The sequence below is a fragment of the Myotis myotis genome, unplaced genomic scaffold (genome assembly GCF_014108235.1).
Source record: "Myotis myotis isolate mMyoMyo1 unplaced genomic scaffold, mMyoMyo1.p scaffold_m19_p_19, whole genome shotgun sequence".
NCBI lineage: Eukaryota > Metazoa > Chordata > Mammalia > Chiroptera > Vespertilionidae > Myotis > Myotis myotis.
The window spans coordinates 57,689-76,733 of record NW_023416323.1 but is presented as its reverse complement, the minus strand read 5'-3'; the positions used below and the strand labels follow the sequence as shown (position 1 = coordinate 76,733).

At 55.8% G+C, this 19,045-nt stretch overlaps 1 protein-coding gene across 6 annotated transcripts; it reads left to right on the top strand.

Annotated features, from left to right (window-relative positions):
- The first annotated feature begins 2,676 nt into the window (after positions 1 to 2,676).
- LOC118674299 (vasodilator stimulated phosphoprotein) lies at positions 2,677 to 18,856 on the top strand. 6 transcript variants are annotated; one of them, XM_036345889.1, is made up of 13 exons: positions 2,677 to 2,793; positions 11,260 to 11,431; positions 11,512 to 11,677; positions 13,852 to 13,966; positions 14,343 to 14,380; positions 14,497 to 14,738; positions 14,871 to 14,968; positions 15,946 to 15,997; positions 16,163 to 16,196; positions 16,420 to 16,465; positions 16,606 to 16,696; positions 17,847 to 17,904; positions 18,008 to 18,856. In XM_036345889.1, the coding sequence occupies exons 1-13, from the start codon at positions 2,726 to 2,728 to the stop codon at positions 18,043 to 18,045; spliced, it is 1,218 nt and encodes a 405-aa protein (XP_036201782.1). In that variant the 5' UTR covers positions 2,677 to 2,725; the 3' UTR covers positions 18,046 to 18,856. The 6 variants fall into 6 exon arrangements, with proteins under 6 accessions (XP_036201782.1, XP_036201779.1, XP_036201780.1 ...); XM_036345886.1 differs by having other exon boundaries at positions 2,678 to 2,793; positions 16,160 to 16,196; XM_036345887.1 differs by having other exon boundaries at positions 2,680 to 2,793; positions 14,868 to 14,968.
- Positions 18,857 to 19,045: the final 189 nt, after the last annotated feature.

Here is a 19,045-nt window from a genome sequence, read left to right as displayed (position 1 = left end):
GGGTCCCCCTGTTGTTCTTTGGGGCCCTAAGGGAACTTAGAAACCTCTCCTTCCTCAGCTACAAAGAACAGCGGAAGGAAGAAGGGCTGATGGAGGAACCTCAAAAGGTTTATTTCCCCTTCTCCTACTTCCCTCTCACAAAAAAGTCTTATGAGAGGGGGAATTCCACTCACCATCTAGATGGAAAAAACACACCCCAAAACCAAATGTTTAGAGCTGAACGGATCCTGAAGGATCACCCAGTTCAATAACCGTCTCTCCCCTTTCCATTTCTCATCTGTTATGGAGGAGCTAGGGGAGATGTTATTATGAAATTAGAATTACATAATTCAAGATACATTTTTCTTATAGAAAACACACCCTCCCCCCACCCCCAAACACCGTTTGCCCAGTCATCTGGCAAATATATTGGGCACCTGCTCACAGCCATCAGCCAGGGGGCCTCACTGAGATTCCTGTCTATTCTAGGGGCCCACCTCCTAGAGCAGTGGTTCTCAACCTTCTGGCCCTTTAAATACAGTTCCTCATGTTGTGACCCAACCATAAAATGATTTTTGTTGCTACTTCATCACTGTAATGTTGCTCCTGTTATGAATCATAATGTAAATATCTGATATGCAGGATGGTCTTAGGCGACCCCTGTGAAAGGGTCGTTGGACCGCCAAAGGGGTCGCGACCCACAGGTTGAGAACCATTGTCCTAGTGTGTGTGTGTTTGTGTGTGTGTGTGTGTGGGCAAACAAGGGAACCGATAAACAAGGTCACCTCAGACACTGACAAGTGTCTCAAGGAAAATAGAATAGGGGGATGTGGTAAGAAAGGCTACTTTGGTTTTTTAAAATTATCATTCGTTTATTTTTTTTAATGGTAATAGATCCCTTGGTTCAAATTCAAAGGGTACAAAAAGGTATGAGAAATCTTGCCCTAGCTGGTTTGGCTCAGCAGATAGAGCGTTAGCCCGCAGACTAAAGGGTCCCAGGTTCAATTCCTGCAAAGGGCACATGCCCGGGTTGCGGGCTTGATCCCCAGTGGGGGGAGTGCAGGAGGCAGCCAATCAATGATTCCCTCTTCCATCATGTTTCTATCTTTCTCTCTCCCTCTCCCTTCCTCTCTGAAACCAATAAAAATATATTTTAAATAAATAAATAAATAAATAAATAAATAAATAAATAAATAAAATGAGAAGTCTTTCTCCATCCCCACCCCTCAGCCCCTCGGATTGGATGCTTTAGATGGCGGATCAGTCTGAGGAGGGGACAATGAGCGGAGATCTGGCAGAGAAGCAGCCGGCCATATCAACACCCCAGGGAAGTGTCCCAAGGCAGACCAGTGCGAAAGCCTAGAGACAGGATCAAACTTGGTATTTTATTAAAAAAAAAAAAGTATTGATTTGAGAGAAACATTGATTTTTTTTTTTTTGTTCCACTTATTAATGCATTTATTGGTTGATGCTTGTATGGGCTCTGATGGGGGGTCAAACCCGAAACCTTGGTGTATTGGGATAACCCTCGAACCAACTGAGCCTGGCTAGGGCTCGAACTTGGCATTTTCAGGATGAGGCTTGAGAATTCTATGACCATCGAATACTCCACAGTCTCATTCCCTATCCTGTTGGTAACCACTGCCATGAGTTGGGAGTGGCTTTTTCCAGACTTTTGATTCTGCACATACACCCATGTATATGGTGTTTCCTTGATCGTTTTCATATCCTCTGTAGCATTTGGCAGTTTGTTTGTTTTTCCACTCAGTGATATGTTGGGGGTAGTTTCATGCCATTTGCACGCCTCATTCTTTTTTTTAATGTATCTTTATTATTTTTTAATTTATTAAGTTATTACATATGTATCCTTATCCACACATTATCCCCCCGTTCCTCCCTGCACTCCTCATGCTTTTAGCTGCTGCCCAGTTCTTCAGATAAGGGATGTGCAATGGTTTCCCTATCCATCCTCCTCTTTAAAAAAAAGAAAAATTTTATTTATTTTTTACAAAGAGGAAGGGAGAAGGATAGAGAGTTAGAAACATCGATCAGCTGCCTCCTGCACACCTCTCACTGGGGATGTGCCTGCAACTAAGGTACATGCCCTTGACCGGAATCGAACCTGGGACCTTTCAGTCCGCAGGCCGATGCTCTAGCCACTGAGCCAAACCGGTTAGGGCTCCAGCCTCCTCTTGGTGGACCTGTAGACTATTTCCAATTTCTTGCCCTCACATCACTGCTGCCATCAAGATCTTGGTCAGGCTCTTTGTGTACATTTGCAAGGGTTTCTCCAGTGCAGGAGTCTTGCTACCTGTTTTACACAACACGAGTTAAGAATGGCTTTTACATTTTAAAGGGCTAAAAAAAAATAAAAAAATAAAATAAAAAAATAAAGGGCTGTAAAAGACACGTGAAAGGGACTCTATGCCTAATACGCCTAAAACATCTACTAGAAAAAGTTTGCTGACTGCAGTGCGGGTGGCACACAGAAGCACCACCCCTCCCATTTCACAGATGGAAAAGCTGAGACCCAGAGAGGAGAAAGGACTTGCCCAAGGTCACACAGAACTGGAGTTCTTATTCAGTTGAATACCTGAGTGTTGAAATGCTGTTCTGGGCCTGGCTGAGTTAGTGAGTCACAGAAATACGAGGAAGTCTACACTTGTTCCCAAAGAACTTACAGCCTGAGGAGACACACAGAGAAACAATTCTAACCCAGGTGGGCCCGGGTTCAAGGGCTGCCACGATGAGCCGGCGCAGTTACTCGATTCTGCAGAGAAGAATTGATGTCAGCACATGTCCGAGAAGCATGAGGTGAGGTCAGGGCGGCACCGAGGCAGGGGATGTGGCTTGGACAAAGCCTGGGAAGGTTGATGGGCTCACCTGGTCATCTGGACCCTTGAGTATTGTTTTACACTTTGCACCAAGCACCACCAGCTCTGGGGGTTCAGGCAAGAGGCTTATAGCCCAGATATATCCCCTGCCTCCAGGCCTCAGTTTCCCCATTTGTAAACGGCAGACTGATGATTCCCCAGGCTTCTGCCCCCGACTGGGGCATCTACCCGGCCAGGTGGCGCCGTGCAGGAGAGGTGGGACCTCAGGAGTGACGTCACGCGGGCGGGGCCGGCGGGACCCGCTGCGGAAGCTTCGGCGGTTGTTGGGGTTCAGCCCGCAGCCCGCGCGTGGCGGGGGGAAGGGGCTCGCGGGAGCGGGGACCGGGGAGGGTCGCCCCGCCTTCGTGCCCCCCCGCCTTCTCCGCGGGCGGGACTGAGAGACGGCGGGGCGTGCGTGGGGAGGGAGCTGGGGGCCTCGTCCCCCTGGAACCGGCGCCTCACCCCCACCCGGTCCCGCCGCACCCCACCCCCCGCGGCTGTGAGTCAGCGGCGGCCGCGCCCCCTCGGCCCACTTCCTCCTCACCTTCCCGGCCGGGCGGGGGGCGGTGAGGGGCGGAGTCCTTCCCACCTTCCCCCCGCCAGTGCCGGGGAGAGGGTGCGCCTTCAGTCACCCCCCAAATTGGCAGAGAAGAGAGACGTTGGGGGGCCAGAGGGGAGGAGTTAAGGGGGAAAATGTGAGGGTCCTCCTCGTCCCCTCCCCAAAGTGAGCAGAGTGCAAAGAAACGGAGAAGTGGATGGGAAGGGCGAGAATGCACGGTGCCCCCCTGAGATCCCCCTGGATTCCCATCGTGGGGAGAACTCGGGTCCCCCCCATCCACCGAGCGGCCCCCCCACGTGAGAGTGACCCCGGCAAGCGGCCCCGCGCAGCACCGTTGGGGTGTAAGGTTCCGCGTTGCCCTTTTAAGCGACCTCCGCCCCACCCACCCCGCCTCGGTTGGCTCGCGGCCCCTTTAAGGCGCAGGGAACTGTGGGTACGGGGAGTGGATGTGGGAAGAGCGGCCGGGAGGGAAGTACAGTAGTAAGAGTAGCACTGTAGCCGCCGGCGGCCGCGGGGAGCGCCGCGGAGGGGACGTCGCACCCCCTTCTGTCGCGGGGACCCCGGTCAGACCCCCCAGAGGGTGGAGGTCGCCCGAGGACCCGCCCCGGCCCCGTCCACGTTTTCCCCAGGAAGCCGGACTCTATGGGGCGGGACCCTGGGGGAGACTGAGCAGAACCCGGAGCCAACCCCGAACCCCTGAACCTCGAGCCAGGGGCGCCCCGTTCTGTGGGTGCGCCGCCCGCCTGCGGAGCAGCCATGAGGTGAGCCTCCAAAGCCTCCAGACCCTGCCCCGCCGGCGCGGCCCCCCGCCCCGCCTTTGTCCCCTCCCCCCAACTCGCTCCGGGCTGGAATTTGGGGACCGGGCGCTGGGAGCCTCGGATTGGCGGCCGAGCCCCCTTGGATGAGCTCCAGATGTCGACCTCTTCCCCCCGCCTCCCAAGGTCCGCGGTGGTGCCGGGGAGGTTCTCCGGGGAGAACCTCAGATTCGGGGGCGTTCCGAGGACTCCCGAATTTTTAAGACTTTTTCCGGCGGCCGTCCAAGTTGGCAGGTCCTCCCCGCCGGGGGGCCAGGCTTCAGGCAGTTCTCAGGATCCCCCAAATCTCAACTCGGGCCCCGAGAGGGTTTGTGCGGGCCGGTGTGGGGGTCCCCGGCACCTGGAGCACAGATGGGAGCGCCCACCCTGATTTGCGGGGTTGCCCTTTACGTGCCGCGGGAAAGTCTTCCCGAGCGGGACTCGCTCCTGAACTTCGAGGGCCCGGAAGCCGCCCCGCAGGTGGAGGGGCTCGCCGGGTGCAGGAGGTCGGGACGCCCATCCCCCGGCGCCCGGCGCCTCCGCCTCGAACCCGCCGAGCCCTGCGCCGCGGGACCGCGCACCGAGCTGCGTGCCGAGGGCGGCGCCCCGGCCCGGGGCCAGGCGGGCGGCCCGCTCCCCACCTGCGCGGCTCGGGCCGGAGGGGGCGCGGCGGCTGGGGGAGGGGGCCTTTGTCTGCCTGACTCACCTGTCGAGACAGCTGGTGCGCGTGGGGGAGGGGGCCGGCGCTCCCCCCCCCCCCCCCCCCGGCGGCGCCTCCCCTCCCCCCACCTCCCCCTCCGGCCGCCGGACTGCGGGGTTGGAGGAGGGGGCGCCCTGGGAGCGTCAAGGTCACAGCACGCTCCCCGGGGACCCAGCTTCCCAGATCGTCCCAGCCGTCTCCCCCCGAATTTAATCCTGGGGGGGGTGTGCGGGGCGGAGGGGGCCAGGGACCCGGGGGTTTTGTCCTACCCTGGCCTCCCTCAAAACTCCTGGGCTCACCTGAGGGCGGGGCCGTGGGGGCGGGGGCCCGGGCCGGACCCCCCCATTCTTGCTTCCCCTGGAGCCCCATCATGTCTCCCCAGTGGCCTGAGTCAGACAATACTATCTCCCTTCCTCCACTCTCCCAGGGACTTCCTGCCCCAGAGACCCCGGCGTTAGGGGGAGGCCCCTGGGGACAGCTGGGTGTTAACCCCGTGTCGCCCACATCCTCCCGCCCCCCACTCTCCACACGCGCCCCCTGACATCGGGGTGGCGTTCCTTCTTATGACCATTGGGGAACCCACCTCCCGCATTTGTCCCTTCTGATGTGAAAGGGATGGTTGGAAAATTGGGGACCAGGCGGCACCCCCAGATACCCTCAAGGCTTCCTGCCTGCCCTTCCTCCCAGGACAGCAACATCCCTCCAGGTCTGCCCTGGACAGAGGGCAGTTCCGGGGAGCGGGGCTCTCGTCCCTCACCCTCTTCCCGGGGAGTCCTCTCTCCCACTGGCCCCCGCCCCGCCCCGTGCGCCCCCCCCCACCGCGTTTCCGGTCCCAGCACCGTGGAAGGCGGATGGCGGATGTCCGAGTTAGTGCTGCCTCACTCGCTGAGACCGTAAAAGGGCAGGAGCAGTGTCTGGGCCGGCCTCCCACCCCCACCCTCACCCCCAAGCCCAGTCCGAGGCCCTGGCCCTGCCACAGCCCCCGCTGCTGGTGGAGGCCCAGCCTCCCACCTTCTGGGGGGTGGGCAGAAGCTGAGCTGGGGGTGTCCCACCCGGGGATTACTTCCACTTCCTGGGGGGTCTTCCCAGTCAGTGGCCACACCCCACTCTCTGGGCTGTGCCTCTTCTCCAAAGACAGCTAGGATTCAAATAGACCCACGCCCCCTGGATCCAGCTGGGGAAACTGAGGCTCTGGGAGAGCCGGGCCGAGCAAGATGCAGCCAGAGGCAACCTTGAGGGAGAGAGCAGACTAGGATCCTTTGATTTCTGGCTGGTTTGGATGGTGGCAGTCTTGGGGGGCAGTTGGAAGAGAGGATGTTAAGATGGAAAATTACAAGATAAACGCTCTTTTTCCCCCAGTTTGACAAATATTTGTTGAGTGTCTAATGTGTCTTAGACTCTGAGCTGGGATTCTGGGAAAGTGGGGAAGCCGGGCGCAAGTCTGAGCCTCTCAGGGCAGAGGGACGCTAAAGGAGAATTTGGGTTCGTTTCTTTCTCCTCCGATAGCGTTCCTTGCTATTTTTATTTTAAAAAATTGTGAGACCATTGGATCAATGATCTACTTTGTGCAGACGCTGTACTAGGTACCTAATTCTGTGTAATCTTCAACAGCAGTTCTAAGAGATAGATATGTCCTGACTGCCCCACCTCCGAGTTTACAGATGGGGAAACTGAGGCATGGACAAATGAAGCAGATTGCCCAACAGTTTGGAAGTAGGCAAGTCTGAATTTGAACTCAGGACTGTCTCCAGAGTATTATGCTATTAAAGAAAAAGGAAAAGAAAACCTTTAATGTTTTTTTTCCCCGCATATATATTTTTATTGATTTCGGAGAGGAAGGGAGAGGGAGAGAGAATCATTGATCGCTGCTTCCTGCACACCCCACACTGGGGATCGAGCCTGAAATTCGTGCATGTGCCCTGACCGGGAATCAAACCATGACCTCCTGGTTCATAGGTCGATCGATGCTCAACCACTGAGTCACACTGGCGAGGCTTAATGGTCTTTTTTTTTTTTTTTTTAATATATTTTATTGATTTTTTACAGAGAGGTAAGGAGAGGGATAGAGAGTTAGAAACATCAATGAGAGAGAAACATCGATCAGCTGTCTCCTGCACACTCCCTACTGGGGATGTGCCCACAACCAAGGTACATGCCCTTGACCGGAATCGAACCTGGGACCCTTCAGTCCGCAGGCCGACGCTCTATCCACTGAGCCAGACCGGTTAGGGCGGCTTAATGGTCTTTTAAAAATATATAGGTATAAAGAATTAAAAAAAAACAAACATAGGTAACATGCTTTCACTGTATGAACAGTTCATGGAGATACGAAAAACGAAACCCCTGTGGGAACCTTTACTTTCTTGTTCGCTTATAGGAAACAGACTGGTCAGGGAAGAGGGACTGGTGTGAGCCTACACAAGCCCCACAGACAAGAGATCTGGTTCCCTATTACAGGGTTGTTTCAAAAGAGTAGTAGTTTGGAAAGGTTGTGTGTGGGTGCCGGCAGTGTGGATCACAAGTTGTGTGGTGTCAGGCAGCTATAGGGTACGTCTTAGGGTAGAAAAAGGGGCAAGCCTCTGACCTGGAAGGTTTGAGTAAACCAGAGTGACTATGCTTGATTGCCTCCAGTGATGAGAGGCTCTCTCCCCTGTTTTGACCCTCCACTTCCTTATATGGAGCCTGTGCATGAGCTTTAGGGTTTTTCTTATCTCTTTGAAGCGTTACAGCAAACCACTGAGTGATGGTTCCCAGGGCTGGAGACAGAGGCTCAGAGAGGTGAAGCCACACAGCACCGGGTTGACTTGAGCCCTCTCCCATCCACCACCACTTGCTAGAGTTTTCCAGAAGGTGGGGACCTGTGGGGAAGGGAGGGTCCTGCGTTGGCTGGGAATTAAGGCTCTCTGATGCGGGACTCTAAGAGACGAACCTCAGTCCCAGCTTCCTGGCTGTGGGATTTTCTGCTGCAGGTTTTGCCTGGCTTATAGTTTTAATTTTTGAACGTAAGTACTGAATGAGTTTTTTCTTGGTAATACCAGCCTGTGGTGAAAAAAGAGAGAAAGAAAGAATCAAGCCCTAGCCGGTTTGGCTCAGTGGATAGAGCGTCAGCCTGCGGTCTGAAGGGTCCTGGGTTCAATTCTGGTCAAGGGCACATGCCCAGGTTGCGGCCTGATCCCCAGTAGGGGTCGTGCAGGAGGCAGCCCATCGATGATTGTCTCTCATCACTGATGTTTCTCTCTCTCTTCTCTCCCTCTCCCTTCCTATCTGAAATCAATACTAATACTAATAATAAAAAAAGAGTCAAGCAGTTTTAAAAAGTGAAGAGTGCGATGTGTCCGTTTCCTCCTTCCTCAGGTCCCCAGTGCCCGTCCTCGGAGGCAGGCACTGTTAGTCCCCGAGAAGCAGCCTCTGCAAAAATCACCCCTGTGTGCGGATGTGTTTGTCTCCTCCCCACCTTTTTTTAAAAACCTCTGACACACACCACTTTAGCCCTTGGCTTCTTCAAATTTTAGCTTAGCTGTTTCCTCACCTTTAAGTGAGGTGAAGAACTTGGGTGGACTTGGTTTCAAATGCCAGCCCCTCTGCTTACTCGCTGTGTGACCTGGGACAAATGTCTTCACCTCTCTGTGCCCATGGTTCCTCCTCTGTAGTAAGAGTAAGGACCAGAGTCCTTCTCCTGAGGTCCTTGCGAGGTTCTTTGTGGAAACTGCAGCTCAGCAGCACCCAGAACAGTGTCTGTAGCCCACCTGCCGTTGCTCTAAGTTTTCCTTTTTATCGATGTCTGATTTAACAACTGATGAACACCTATGTGCTGGACACCATTCTGGGTTCTGGAGACACACATCCCTGCCCTCATGGTCCTGACCTTTTGTAGGACAGATGGGGGCTGTCAGGGAGGGAGGGACGCTATGACGTGGGACGCGCGGTGAGAGGGAGAGACTTTCCTGGTAGTCAGGGGAAGAGGCTGGGGGAGGTGAGGATCCAGGTGGAGGAAGAAGTGCTTCGCCTGCGGCAGGAATGCGCCTGTAGAAGGAACAGCTTGGAGGCCAGAGGGGCTGAAACTGCGAGCTGGGGGCAGGGAAGGGATGAGATCAGAGATCACACAGATCACGGAAGCCACAGAGAGATCTTGGCTTTTTTTCTCCCAGAGAAGGGAAGGGACTCCATCTGACGTGTTTTAACATATCCTTCTGCTGTAATGGGGACACTGCGGCCTGGTGAGGGGTAGGACCAGCCTGGGGTCGCTCAGCAGGCGCCCCCGGGCCAGGCCAAACCCTTGGGCAGGGCAGGGCAGCTTGGGAGAGCAAAGTGCAGCCAGGGTGGGGTAGCAAACACAACCCGGGCTCCCGGCCAGAGCCGGCCCTGTGGGTGGGTGGCAGGTGTGGGCGAGGCCTTCGTCCTGCCCTGTCAGGGGGCAGTGGGAGCCAGAAATGGCCCCTGAGGCCGCACCGGTCTGGAAACAGCACCTGGTGTTTGGGTTGGTTTGGGGCCCACACAGTTCCTGGCGGTTGAGGCTGTGGACTTGGCTGCCAGGTGGCCTGGGTTCAAATCCTCATTCTGCTGCTGACAAGCTCTGTGACCCGGAGCAAGCACACAGCCTCACTGGGCCCCCACTGGCTCCCCGCGTGCGCACTGAGGATGCAGTAGTGCCCATCTTGAAGGAGAATAAAGTGAGTGACCGAGGAGAGGGCTTAGGATGTCCGATGAGCAGACACCCGAGGAAGGAGACGCCAGATTTATGTAAACTTGGGGGTGTCCGGCGCTCAGCCCCGGGCCTAGGAACCCAGAGCTGGGTCTGCTGAGGGGTTTTCCCTGACTCGTCTTGAGCAGCCTGAGCCGCACACCCAGCCCCCAGGTCTGGCTGAGACAGGGCCCTTGTGGGGTATAATTTCTCTCCCCGGAAACCTCTGACCATCCACTTCCTCTTTTCAGGAAAAAGTTTGGTGGGGGTGGGGCGGGGTAGGGACTAGCACTTCCCCCAGGTCTGTGTGTGACCTTGAGCAAGTCACTTCCTGTCTGGGAGCCTGAGTTTCCTCGCTGGGGGAGGGGAGGTTGAACCTCCCCAGAAGGACTGCGGGGGCGGGGCGGGGTAGGGGGGGTGCTCCTGAGATGTTCCGGGTGCCTGTGATGTGAGAGATGCTGACAGTTACTAAGTGCTCAGTCCATGCCAAGTACGTGGCTTTACGTGTCCAGACTCATTACTCCTCCCACTGTCCTGGGCGTGGGGGGTGGGGGTGAGGGGCCTGTCATTTCCCCAGTTTGCAGTTCTCAAGTGGGAGGGTCACTCGCTGAGTCACATGGAGCAGTTGGCTCCGTGGGGATTTGAACCCAGGTCTCTGGATATCAGAGCCTGAACTCTGAACTAGTTTCTTGATACCCCGCCCCGCCCCCCAAGGCTGAGTCAGATGTCACTTGCTCCGGAACTCCTCTGTGACGCCCAGGCCAGGAGGGTGCTCCCGGTCACCCTGGGCTGTCACCGTCTGGGGACTGGACTGTCTCCTGCACTGGAGGGTGGGGCCGCGGCTGTCTGGGTCATTGCCCAAGACATGGGCCTGTGGGAGCAGGGAGTGTCTGCCGATGGCCCGGGGCACTGTGGGGTGATGGGCAGATGGATGGGGTGGCAGCAGGAAAAAGAAGAGGTTAGGGTGTAGCATTGGTCCCCAACTTGCTGCAGGACTACCCTTCCCCTCCCTGGGCTCAGCTTCCTCCTCCTACCGAAGCAGGGAGTGTGTGTGTGTGTGTGGGGGGGGGGGGGGGGGCGGGCGGGGCGGGGAGAACCCTGGAAGAGATAGGGAAACTGAGGCTCCAGGAGTGCCAGGCTGATTCCCAGTGCCGCCGCCCAGAGTTCCTGCCCCATCCCCACTGCCCTCCTCCTCCCGGGTCCCCTCCTCCAGCTCTCACTCCGGACTTCTCTCTCTCTCTGCCTCTCTGCCCTTTCCATGTGTTCCCCTCACCATTCCCTTGTCTGTCTCCCCATTGTCAGTCTGACTCTCTCTCTCAGCTCTCTCTCCATGTCAGCCTGTTTGTCCCTTCCACTCGGTCTGTCTGTCTGACTTCCTCTCCCTCTCTCCTTCTCCCCGTCTGTCTCACATCCCCAGTTTGTGTCTTTGTCTCCCCCAGTCTGTCTGTCTGTCTGTCTGTCTGGCTCAGCCCCGCCTGTCTGTTTTCCTTCCCAATCACTGTCCATCTGGGCGTCTTCAGGGGTCCGTCTCCCCCTGCCTTTCCGCGTTTTCTCTCTTCCTCTCACACTGTCCCTGAATCGGAGGGGGACCCAGATGGAGAAGGTGACCAGACCTGGAGGGGTGCCTCTTTCCAGCTAATGGCCTCACTCCCTCTCTCCCCATTTCCCGGCAGCGAGACGGTCATCTGCTCCAGCCGGGCCACTGTGATGCTCTATGACGACGGCAACAAGCGGTGGCTGCCTGCGGGCACGGGCCCCCAGACCTTCAGCCGAGTCCAGATCTACCACAACCCCACGGCCAACTCCTTCCGGGTGGTCGGCCGGAAGATGCAGCCAGACCAGCAGGTGAAGCCCGCGGCCGCCCCTTCCCAGGGCTGCGCCCTCCGCCTCTGCACCCCCCTCACCCACCTTTCCCCTCCTGCCAGGTGGTCATCAACTGCGCCATCATCCGGGGCCTCAAGTATAACCAGGCCACCCCCAACTTCCACCAGTGGCGGGACGCCCGCCAGGTCTGGGGCCTCAACTTTGGCAGCAAGGAGGACGCCGCACAGTTCGCCGCGAGCATGGCCAGTGCCCTGGAGGCGTTGGAAGGTCAGAAACAGTGGGCAGAGGGGCCCCTGAGCCCTGCCGTGTGGCCTGGGGCCGCCACTTCACTGCTCGTGGCCTCAGTTTACTCATCTGAAAATGGGGCTGATTCATTGCTACCGTGGACCGTTTTTCTGAGGGTTTTGTGTGGGCTCCTGTGTGCCCCTTGTACCTCTGGATTCCTAAGGCTGCAGTTGCCCCATGAATTTTCACATGAACACTCCTGGGCGACCGCCTCCCAGATCAAGGTGTAGCTCTTTCCAGCTCTTGGAAGGCTCCCTCTGCCCTTTGCCGGGTATTGTACTGGCTCATATCATCATCAACTCGTTTTCAGACATCGATATTAAAAAGATCTCCAGGTGGTAGTTCTTTAAAACATAAATAAATTATATATATTTTAATATGTTTTTATTGACTTCAGAGAGGAAGGGAGAGGGAGAGAGAGGGATAGAAACATCAATGATGAGAGAGACTCATTGATGGGCTGCCTCCTGCATACCCCCCACTGGGGATTGAGCCTACAACCAGACATGTGCCCTGACCAGGAATCGAACCGTGACCTCCTGGTTCATTGGTTGATGCTCAACCACTGAGCCACACTGGCCGGGTGGTAGTTCTTTTTTTTTTAATTCATTTTTGAGTGAGAGAGGCTGGGGGTGGGGAGAGAGATGCTGATTTGTTGTTCCACTTATTTATGTATTCACTAGAGGCCTGGTGCATGAATTCATGCACTGATGGGGTCCCTCGGCCTGGCTGGCGATCGAGGCCTATTGGGGGAGGGGGGGCAGCCAGCTGAGGGAGAGGGGCCACAGGAGGTTGGCGAGGGGGCAGCTCCTGCATTGAGCGTCTGCCCCCTGGTGGTCAGTGCATGTCATAGCAGCTGGTTGATCGGTTGTTCCTGTTGTTCGGTCATAACAGTCGCTTAGGCTTTCATATACAGTGGGGCCTTGACTTACGAGTGTCCCGACTAACGAGTTTTCGAGATACGAGCCGTCTCTCGGCCGATTTTTTGCTTTGAGTTGCGAGCTAAAATTCGGGTTACGAGCCAGCTTCAGATACCCCACCGCTAGTTGGCGCAGCGAACGCCACATCAGCCCAGCATCACGTGTCTCACTCGTTCACTTTTTGACTTGACATACGAGTAATTTGAGTTACAAGCTCCGTCACAGAACGAATTAAACTCGTAAGTCAAGGTCCCACTGTATATCGATTGGTTGATTCCTGTATGTGCCCTGACTGAGGACTGAACCTTGGTTCATCAGGACGATGCTTTGAGCTACCGGCCAGGACCAAGGTGGTAGCTCTTAACCTGGACATCTGGGTAAAAGGCAGATTCCAGTTCAGTTGGGCTGAGGTGGGGCTGAGCCCCTGCGTGTCTAGCAAGTGCCCGGCGATGGCAGCCCCTGGGCAGCGAGGCGTTAGGAGCCGCTGTGCCTCGGGTCAGGTCGCTGCTGGAGAGCTTCAGATCACCAAGGGCAGGGCTGTCTGCTTCCTGGAGCGGCTGCGGTGACAGGGCTTGCTTGTCGGGGCACAGAGAGAACTGTGGGGGGTGGAACTTTGTGTCCGTGGACGCCAGAGGCCGGGGGTGGTAAGGAGCAGGCTTTCAGCCTTTTCAGGGTCCTGGGGCTGGGGTCTCCGTGGCTGAGCCCCTGGTTAAGAGTAGATGTGGGAGCCCTGGCCGGTGTTTCAGTGGTTCGAACGTCAGCCTGCACACCCGAGGGGCACAGGTTCGACTCTGGTCAGGGGCACGTGCCTGGGTTGCAGGTTCAGTCCCTGCCCCCGGACTGGGAGCTGTGCAGGAGGCAGCCAATCGATCTGTCTCGCTCTCCTCTTCCCGCTCCCTTCCACTCTCTGAAAATCAATGGAAAAATATCCTCGGGTGAGGATTAAAAAAAAAAGAGAGAGTAGATGTGGGAATCATCCCGAATTTGTCTTGTTTCTGCAAATTCCAGTCTGCAAGTGACTGCCTCTTTGGGCCGTCGTTGTCCCCCACCAGTCACTTGGGCATCACCACAGCCCCCACCACAAATCAGCTCAGGCAAGGGAAGCTTGCCCAGGTGCCCACACCAGCCGGAGTGTCGGGAAGTGAGCGAGCACCTCTGGGCAGCGGAGAGAAAGTGCCCCGAGGTGGGACCAGGTTCCGGGCTGACTCATCACCGGGTTCTACTCTCGCTTTCCAGGAGGTGGGCCTCCAGCACCGCCGCCACCGCCACCGCCAGCGCAGCCACAGGCGGCACCGCCCTCCTGGTCCGTCCAGAACGGCCCCGCCCCCGAGGAGGCGGAGCTTCAGAAAAGGTGGGTCGGGTCCCGGTGGGAATCCTACCGCTGCCACGCCCCTGACGCCTAGAATTCTCACCTCCAACTGCAACTCCCAGGGGCTAGAGCTAGACCTTAGCTTTCAGGAGCTCCTGCCTCCTGCTGGTTTAGAAACCCCTCTCCCTTCCGAGAGTCTCAAACTTGGCTCTTTAAAGCATCTCGCGCATGTTGTAATTCAGCTGCTGACAGTCTGGTGACTACAGTGCTTGCATCTTGGTCTCACCCTGTCCCTGCTGTCGCCCCCCCCCCCCCCCCCCGCGCTTTCCTGGGCCCCTGGGGAAGGAAGCGGGTGGGGGTTAGGAGCCCGTCTCAGGGTCCTGAGTGACGGCAGCCCCTCCCCTCCTCCCCTCCTCAGGCAGCCAGAGCACCTGGAGCGCCGGGTCTCCAATGCAGGTGATTGTTCACATGGTCCCTGGGGGGAGGGGGGCTCCCCAGAGGAGGGGGGGCCAGCTGGATAACAAGGAGGGAGGCCTCTCTCTCAGCACCCCTCCTTTGTCTGTTTGTTTCAGGAGCCCCCCCTGCTCCCCCAGCTGGGGGACCGCCTCCACCTCCAGGACCTCCCCCGCCTCCGGGTCCCCCCCCACCCTCTGGTCTGCCCCCCTCGGGGGTCTCCGCTGTAGGGCATGGAGCAGGGGGAGGCCCACCCCCTCCACCCCCTCTCCCCACAGCAGCTGGCCCCAGTGGTGGAGGGACTGGGGCCGCCGGCCTGGCTGCAGCCATTGCCGGAGCCAAACTCAGGAAAGTCAGCAAGGTGAGGGGGCCAGACATGGCAGGGTGTGGGGAGACGGGGCCCTGAGGGAATAGTGGGGAATGAGGCCTGAGTTGCCTGGGGACATCAGGAGGCCTGCGCATAAAGCCCCCCTCTCTGTAATTTCTCCAGCAGGAGGAGGCCTCAGGGGGGCCCGCAGCCCCCAAAGCTGAGAGCAGTCGAAGCACAGGGGGCGGGCTCATGGAGGAGATGAACGCCATGCTGGCCCGGAGGTGAGCCCGAGCCCGGACCTCCGTGCGCCTGGGAGGCTCTGGGAACAAACCCTCAGACCAGCGGTTATCACCGGGGCCGGTAGGGCCAGGTGTGGGGCTGGCTGATTCCCGTTGTGTTTGTGTTGTTGTTGCTTTGGTTGAAAGTTCCCTCTGTGATAGCCAGGTGTGGGATAGAATGCTGCAATTGCCTTCTCCTGAGATGGCTGGGTTTGCAACCACCTGGTAGGCTCAGATTCAGTGGTTCTCAACCTTCTGGCCCTTTTTAAAAAATATATATATTTTATTGATTTTTTACAGAGAGGAAGGGAGAGGGACAGAGAGTCAGAAACATCGATGAGAGAGAAACATCGATCAGCTGCCTCCCGCACACTCCCCACTGGGGATGTGCCCTCAACCAAGACACATGCCTCTGACCGGAATCAAACCTGGGACCCTTCAGTCCGCAGGCCGATGCTCTATCCACTGAGCCAAACCGGTCAGGGCAACCTTCTGGCCCTTTAAATACAGTTCCTCATGTTGTGACCCAACCATAAAATTATTTTCGTTGCTACTTCATCACTGTCATGTTGCTACTGTTGTGAATCTCAATGTAAATATCTGATATGCAGGATGGTCTTAGGCGACCCCTGTGAAAGGGTCGTTCGACCGCCAAAGGGGTCGCGAACCCACAGGTTGAGAACCGCTGCAAATTCTAGGCCCTTAGACATTCCTGCCTCGGAACCTGAAAAGTTGGGTTCCTAGAATTCCAGAGCCCTCGGCCCTTAGAACTTTGTGATTCCCAAATGTGAAAAACGCAAAATCCCCACCCTACCTCGAGAACAGCGCTCTCTGTAACTTCTAAAATTAAAGTTTTCTTAGCGTTCACAAGTTCCACAACTCTGTACCCTAGAATCCGCCTTTCTGAGCTCTGGGAAGGGGGCTTGTTGAGTGGCTGAGGGAGGGCTGGAGCCATCTGTTTTTGCCTTTCCCTCCTGCAGAAGGAAAGCCACACTAGTTGGGGAGAAACCCCCCAAGGATGAATCTGCCAATGTGAGTTAGGGGCTCTTCCTGCCACATACACCTTAGGCTGTCCCGTTGGGGTAGGGATATTGGGGAGGCGGTGTGACAAGGCTGGGCTGGACAGAACCTGGAAGAGGAAAATGCACAGAGGTGTGGCAGGGACTGGCTCATGACAGTTTTATTTCCCACCAGCAGGAGGAGCCAGAAGCCAGAGTCCCAGCCCAAAGCGGTGAGTGATAGCCCAGTCTAGCCACAGGAACTACAAATCCCAGGATGCTTTGTCCTCAAACATAAAGCACATTCTTGAAAGAGTCTGTGCAAACAGTACTGGGGACTGTAGTCTCCTGAGATGGTTCTTTGCACAGGGGCTGATGAGGCTGTGGGAGGATGGGGGGGGTGGGGGGTGGGCATTCCTCTTCCTTTATCTTTCTGATTTGTTGCCTGTCCCCCAGAACCTGTGCGGAGACCCTGGGAGAAGAACAGCACAACCTTGCCAAGGTGGGTCGTCAGTACTGGGGCCCCACCTGCCCCAAGTAGGTGGATTTGCCGAATCTGTAGGGAGGAACGCCATGCTTGTGGAATGGGCGGCAGGCTCTCTCTAACCTCATGTCTGTCCCAATCCACACCATCTCTCCCAGGATGAAGTCGTCGTCTTCAGTGACCACTTCCGAGGCCCACCCCGCTACACCCAGCTCCGGCGATGAGTCAGACCTGGAGAGGGTGAAACAGGTAGCTTGGCCAGGGGACTAGGGGCGAGGTTCGGGGGCTATGAAAGGGGCCACAGGAAGAAGAGAGATCTGGGTCTACATCAGTGATGGCGAACCTATGACACGCGTGTCAGAGGTGACACGCGAACTCATTTTTTTGGTTGATTTTTCTTTGTTAAATGGCATTTAAATATATAAAATGAATATCAAAAATATGTCTTTGTTTTACTATGGTTGCAAATATCAAAAAATTTCTACATGTGACACGGCACCAGAGTTAAGTTAGGGTTTTTCAAAATGCTGACACGCCGAGCTCAAAAGGTTCGCCATCACTGGTCTAAATTCTGCCACTGACTTGCCATGTGATTCTAGAAAGGGCCTCGGAGACACTCACTAATCTATCACCGCACGCTTTCCCGAGGAGTACCCAGAGTCCTTTTCAGCACACTGGCCCCAGACGCCCATTACCCACTGGAGTTGGCAGAGAATAGAATGTATTTGCCATCCCTGGTACTGGATGTTCTCCAGTGCCTTTCTTCTGGCTCAGAGGATCCAGAAATCTCCAGAATTCTCCAGTCCCTCTGCGGCTTTGTCAGTGAGGTCATGTTGTGTGTGTGGCGCTTCAGTCATTAAGAAAGGAGAAATTAGCCCTAGCTGGTTTGGCTCAGTGGATAAAGCATTGGCCTGAGAACTGAAGGGTTCCGGGTTTGATTGTGGTCAGGGGCATATGCCCTGGTTGCAGGCTCGATCCCCAGTAGGGGGCGTGAGGAGGCAGCTGGTCAAGATCAATGATTCTCTCTCATCATTGATGTTTCTCTCTCTCCCTCTCTGAAGTCAATAAAAATAAAATTAAATAGCCCTACCTCGTTTGGCTCAGTGGATAGAGCGTCGGCCTGTGGACTGAAGGATCTCAGGTTCGATTCCAGTCAAAGGCACATGCCCAGATTGCAGGCTCGATCCCCAGCAGGGGGCGTGCAGGAGGCAGCGATCAATGATTCTCTCTCATCATTGATGTTTCTATCTATCTCCCTTTCCCTTCCTCTCTGAAATCAATAAAAAATATTTAAAAAAATAAAATAAAATAAAAATAAATAAATGAATGAAAGAAAGGAGAGATGAGTGTCTGCAAGTCCAGGCACTCTTCCTGATTGGTTGCACCCCATTGCTTTCAGGAATTTCTGGAAGAGGTGAGGAAGGAATTGCAGAAAGTGAAAGAAGAAATAATTGAAGGTGAGGGGGTTTTGGAGGGATCCTGTCCCTGGGAAAGAGCCCTGTTTTGGAAGGGAAGGGGGAAGAGACTCTGCCCTGACCTCTGACCTTTGTTTCCTTCCAGCCTTTGTCCAGGAGCTGAGGAAGAGGGGTTCCCCCTGACCACAGGGCCCCAGAAGACCCCGTTTCTCCTTTCCGCACACCTTGCCTGTCACCCTGCTTTCCCTGCCTCGACTTGACTTGGAATTGGCTGAAGACTACACAGGAACGCGTCCTCCCCCCTCCTCATCCCACTTGGAAAATTCCAAGGGGGTGTGGCTTCTGCCATGCCCACTCCTATACTGGCTGCTGATTGGCTGGGGAGGCCCCCACCCTCTGCTCCCTTTGGTCCTTCCCCTCGGCCATCCCCTTGGGGCAGGTCCTCTGCGGGGGATGTACCAGTGAACCCCACAGGGGGAGGAAGGAGGGAACGGCACATTCCCTTGTTCTAGATTTCACTTTATCGCTTAATGCCTTCAAATTTTTGTTTTTTTAAGGAAAAAAATTATAAATATATATATATATATTTAGGTTTTGGGGGGAAGGGAAATTTTTTTCTCTTTGGTTTTGATAAAATGGGGAGTTTTTAAATGCTTTAGCCCCGGGCTTGTCGGATTCGGGGCAGCTATTTAAGGGGGGCGGTGTCCCACCAGGCTGGGGGCATCTCCCCTCACCCCAGGGAACATCCTTTCCCTCCGGCTCCTTCCCCTTTTCTATGAGGAATTAAGATGCTGTAACTTTTTGGAACCTCAGTTTTTTGGTTTTTTATTTGGGTAGGTTTTGGGGTCCAGGCCATTTTTACCCCCTTAGGGAAAATAAGATGAGGGAGAAAGGAAAAGGGGAGGAAAGCTTTCCTCCCCTCTCCCACCTTCACCTTCAGCTTCTTGAAAATGGGCCCCCGCGGAATAAATCTGCCAGTTTTTATAAATGCTAAGATTTCTGGAGTGATTGGAAGGGCTGCTCTGATGAGGACGGGAGGGGGGTGCTGTCCCCCGTCCCCAGCAACCCACCTGCTCCTCTTCATCCTTCTAACCGCCCTGCACCTGTTCCAGTTCCCTCGGGCTCCTTCAGCCAGGGTGGGCTCTGCGGGCTCTGACCTCTCCACAGACCTCCCTCCCTCCCT

What these genes read in the sequence shown, in the direction of transcription:
- LOC118674299 (XM_036345885.1), top strand. Translation starts at nt 2,726, where the DNA reads ATGAGCCGGCGCAGTTACTCGATTCTGCAGAGAAGAATTGATGTCAGC. An exon ending in AGATGCAGCCAGACCAGCAG is followed by an intron (nt 11,432 to 11,511) that starts GTGAAGCCCGCG and finishes CCCTCCTGCCAG; the next exon opens with GTGGTCATCAACTGCGCCAT. An exon ending in CAGAGTCCCAGCCCAAAGCG is followed by an intron (nt 16,197 to 16,419) that starts GTGAGTGATAGC and finishes CCTGTCCCCCAG; the next exon opens with AACCTGTGCGGAGACCCTGG.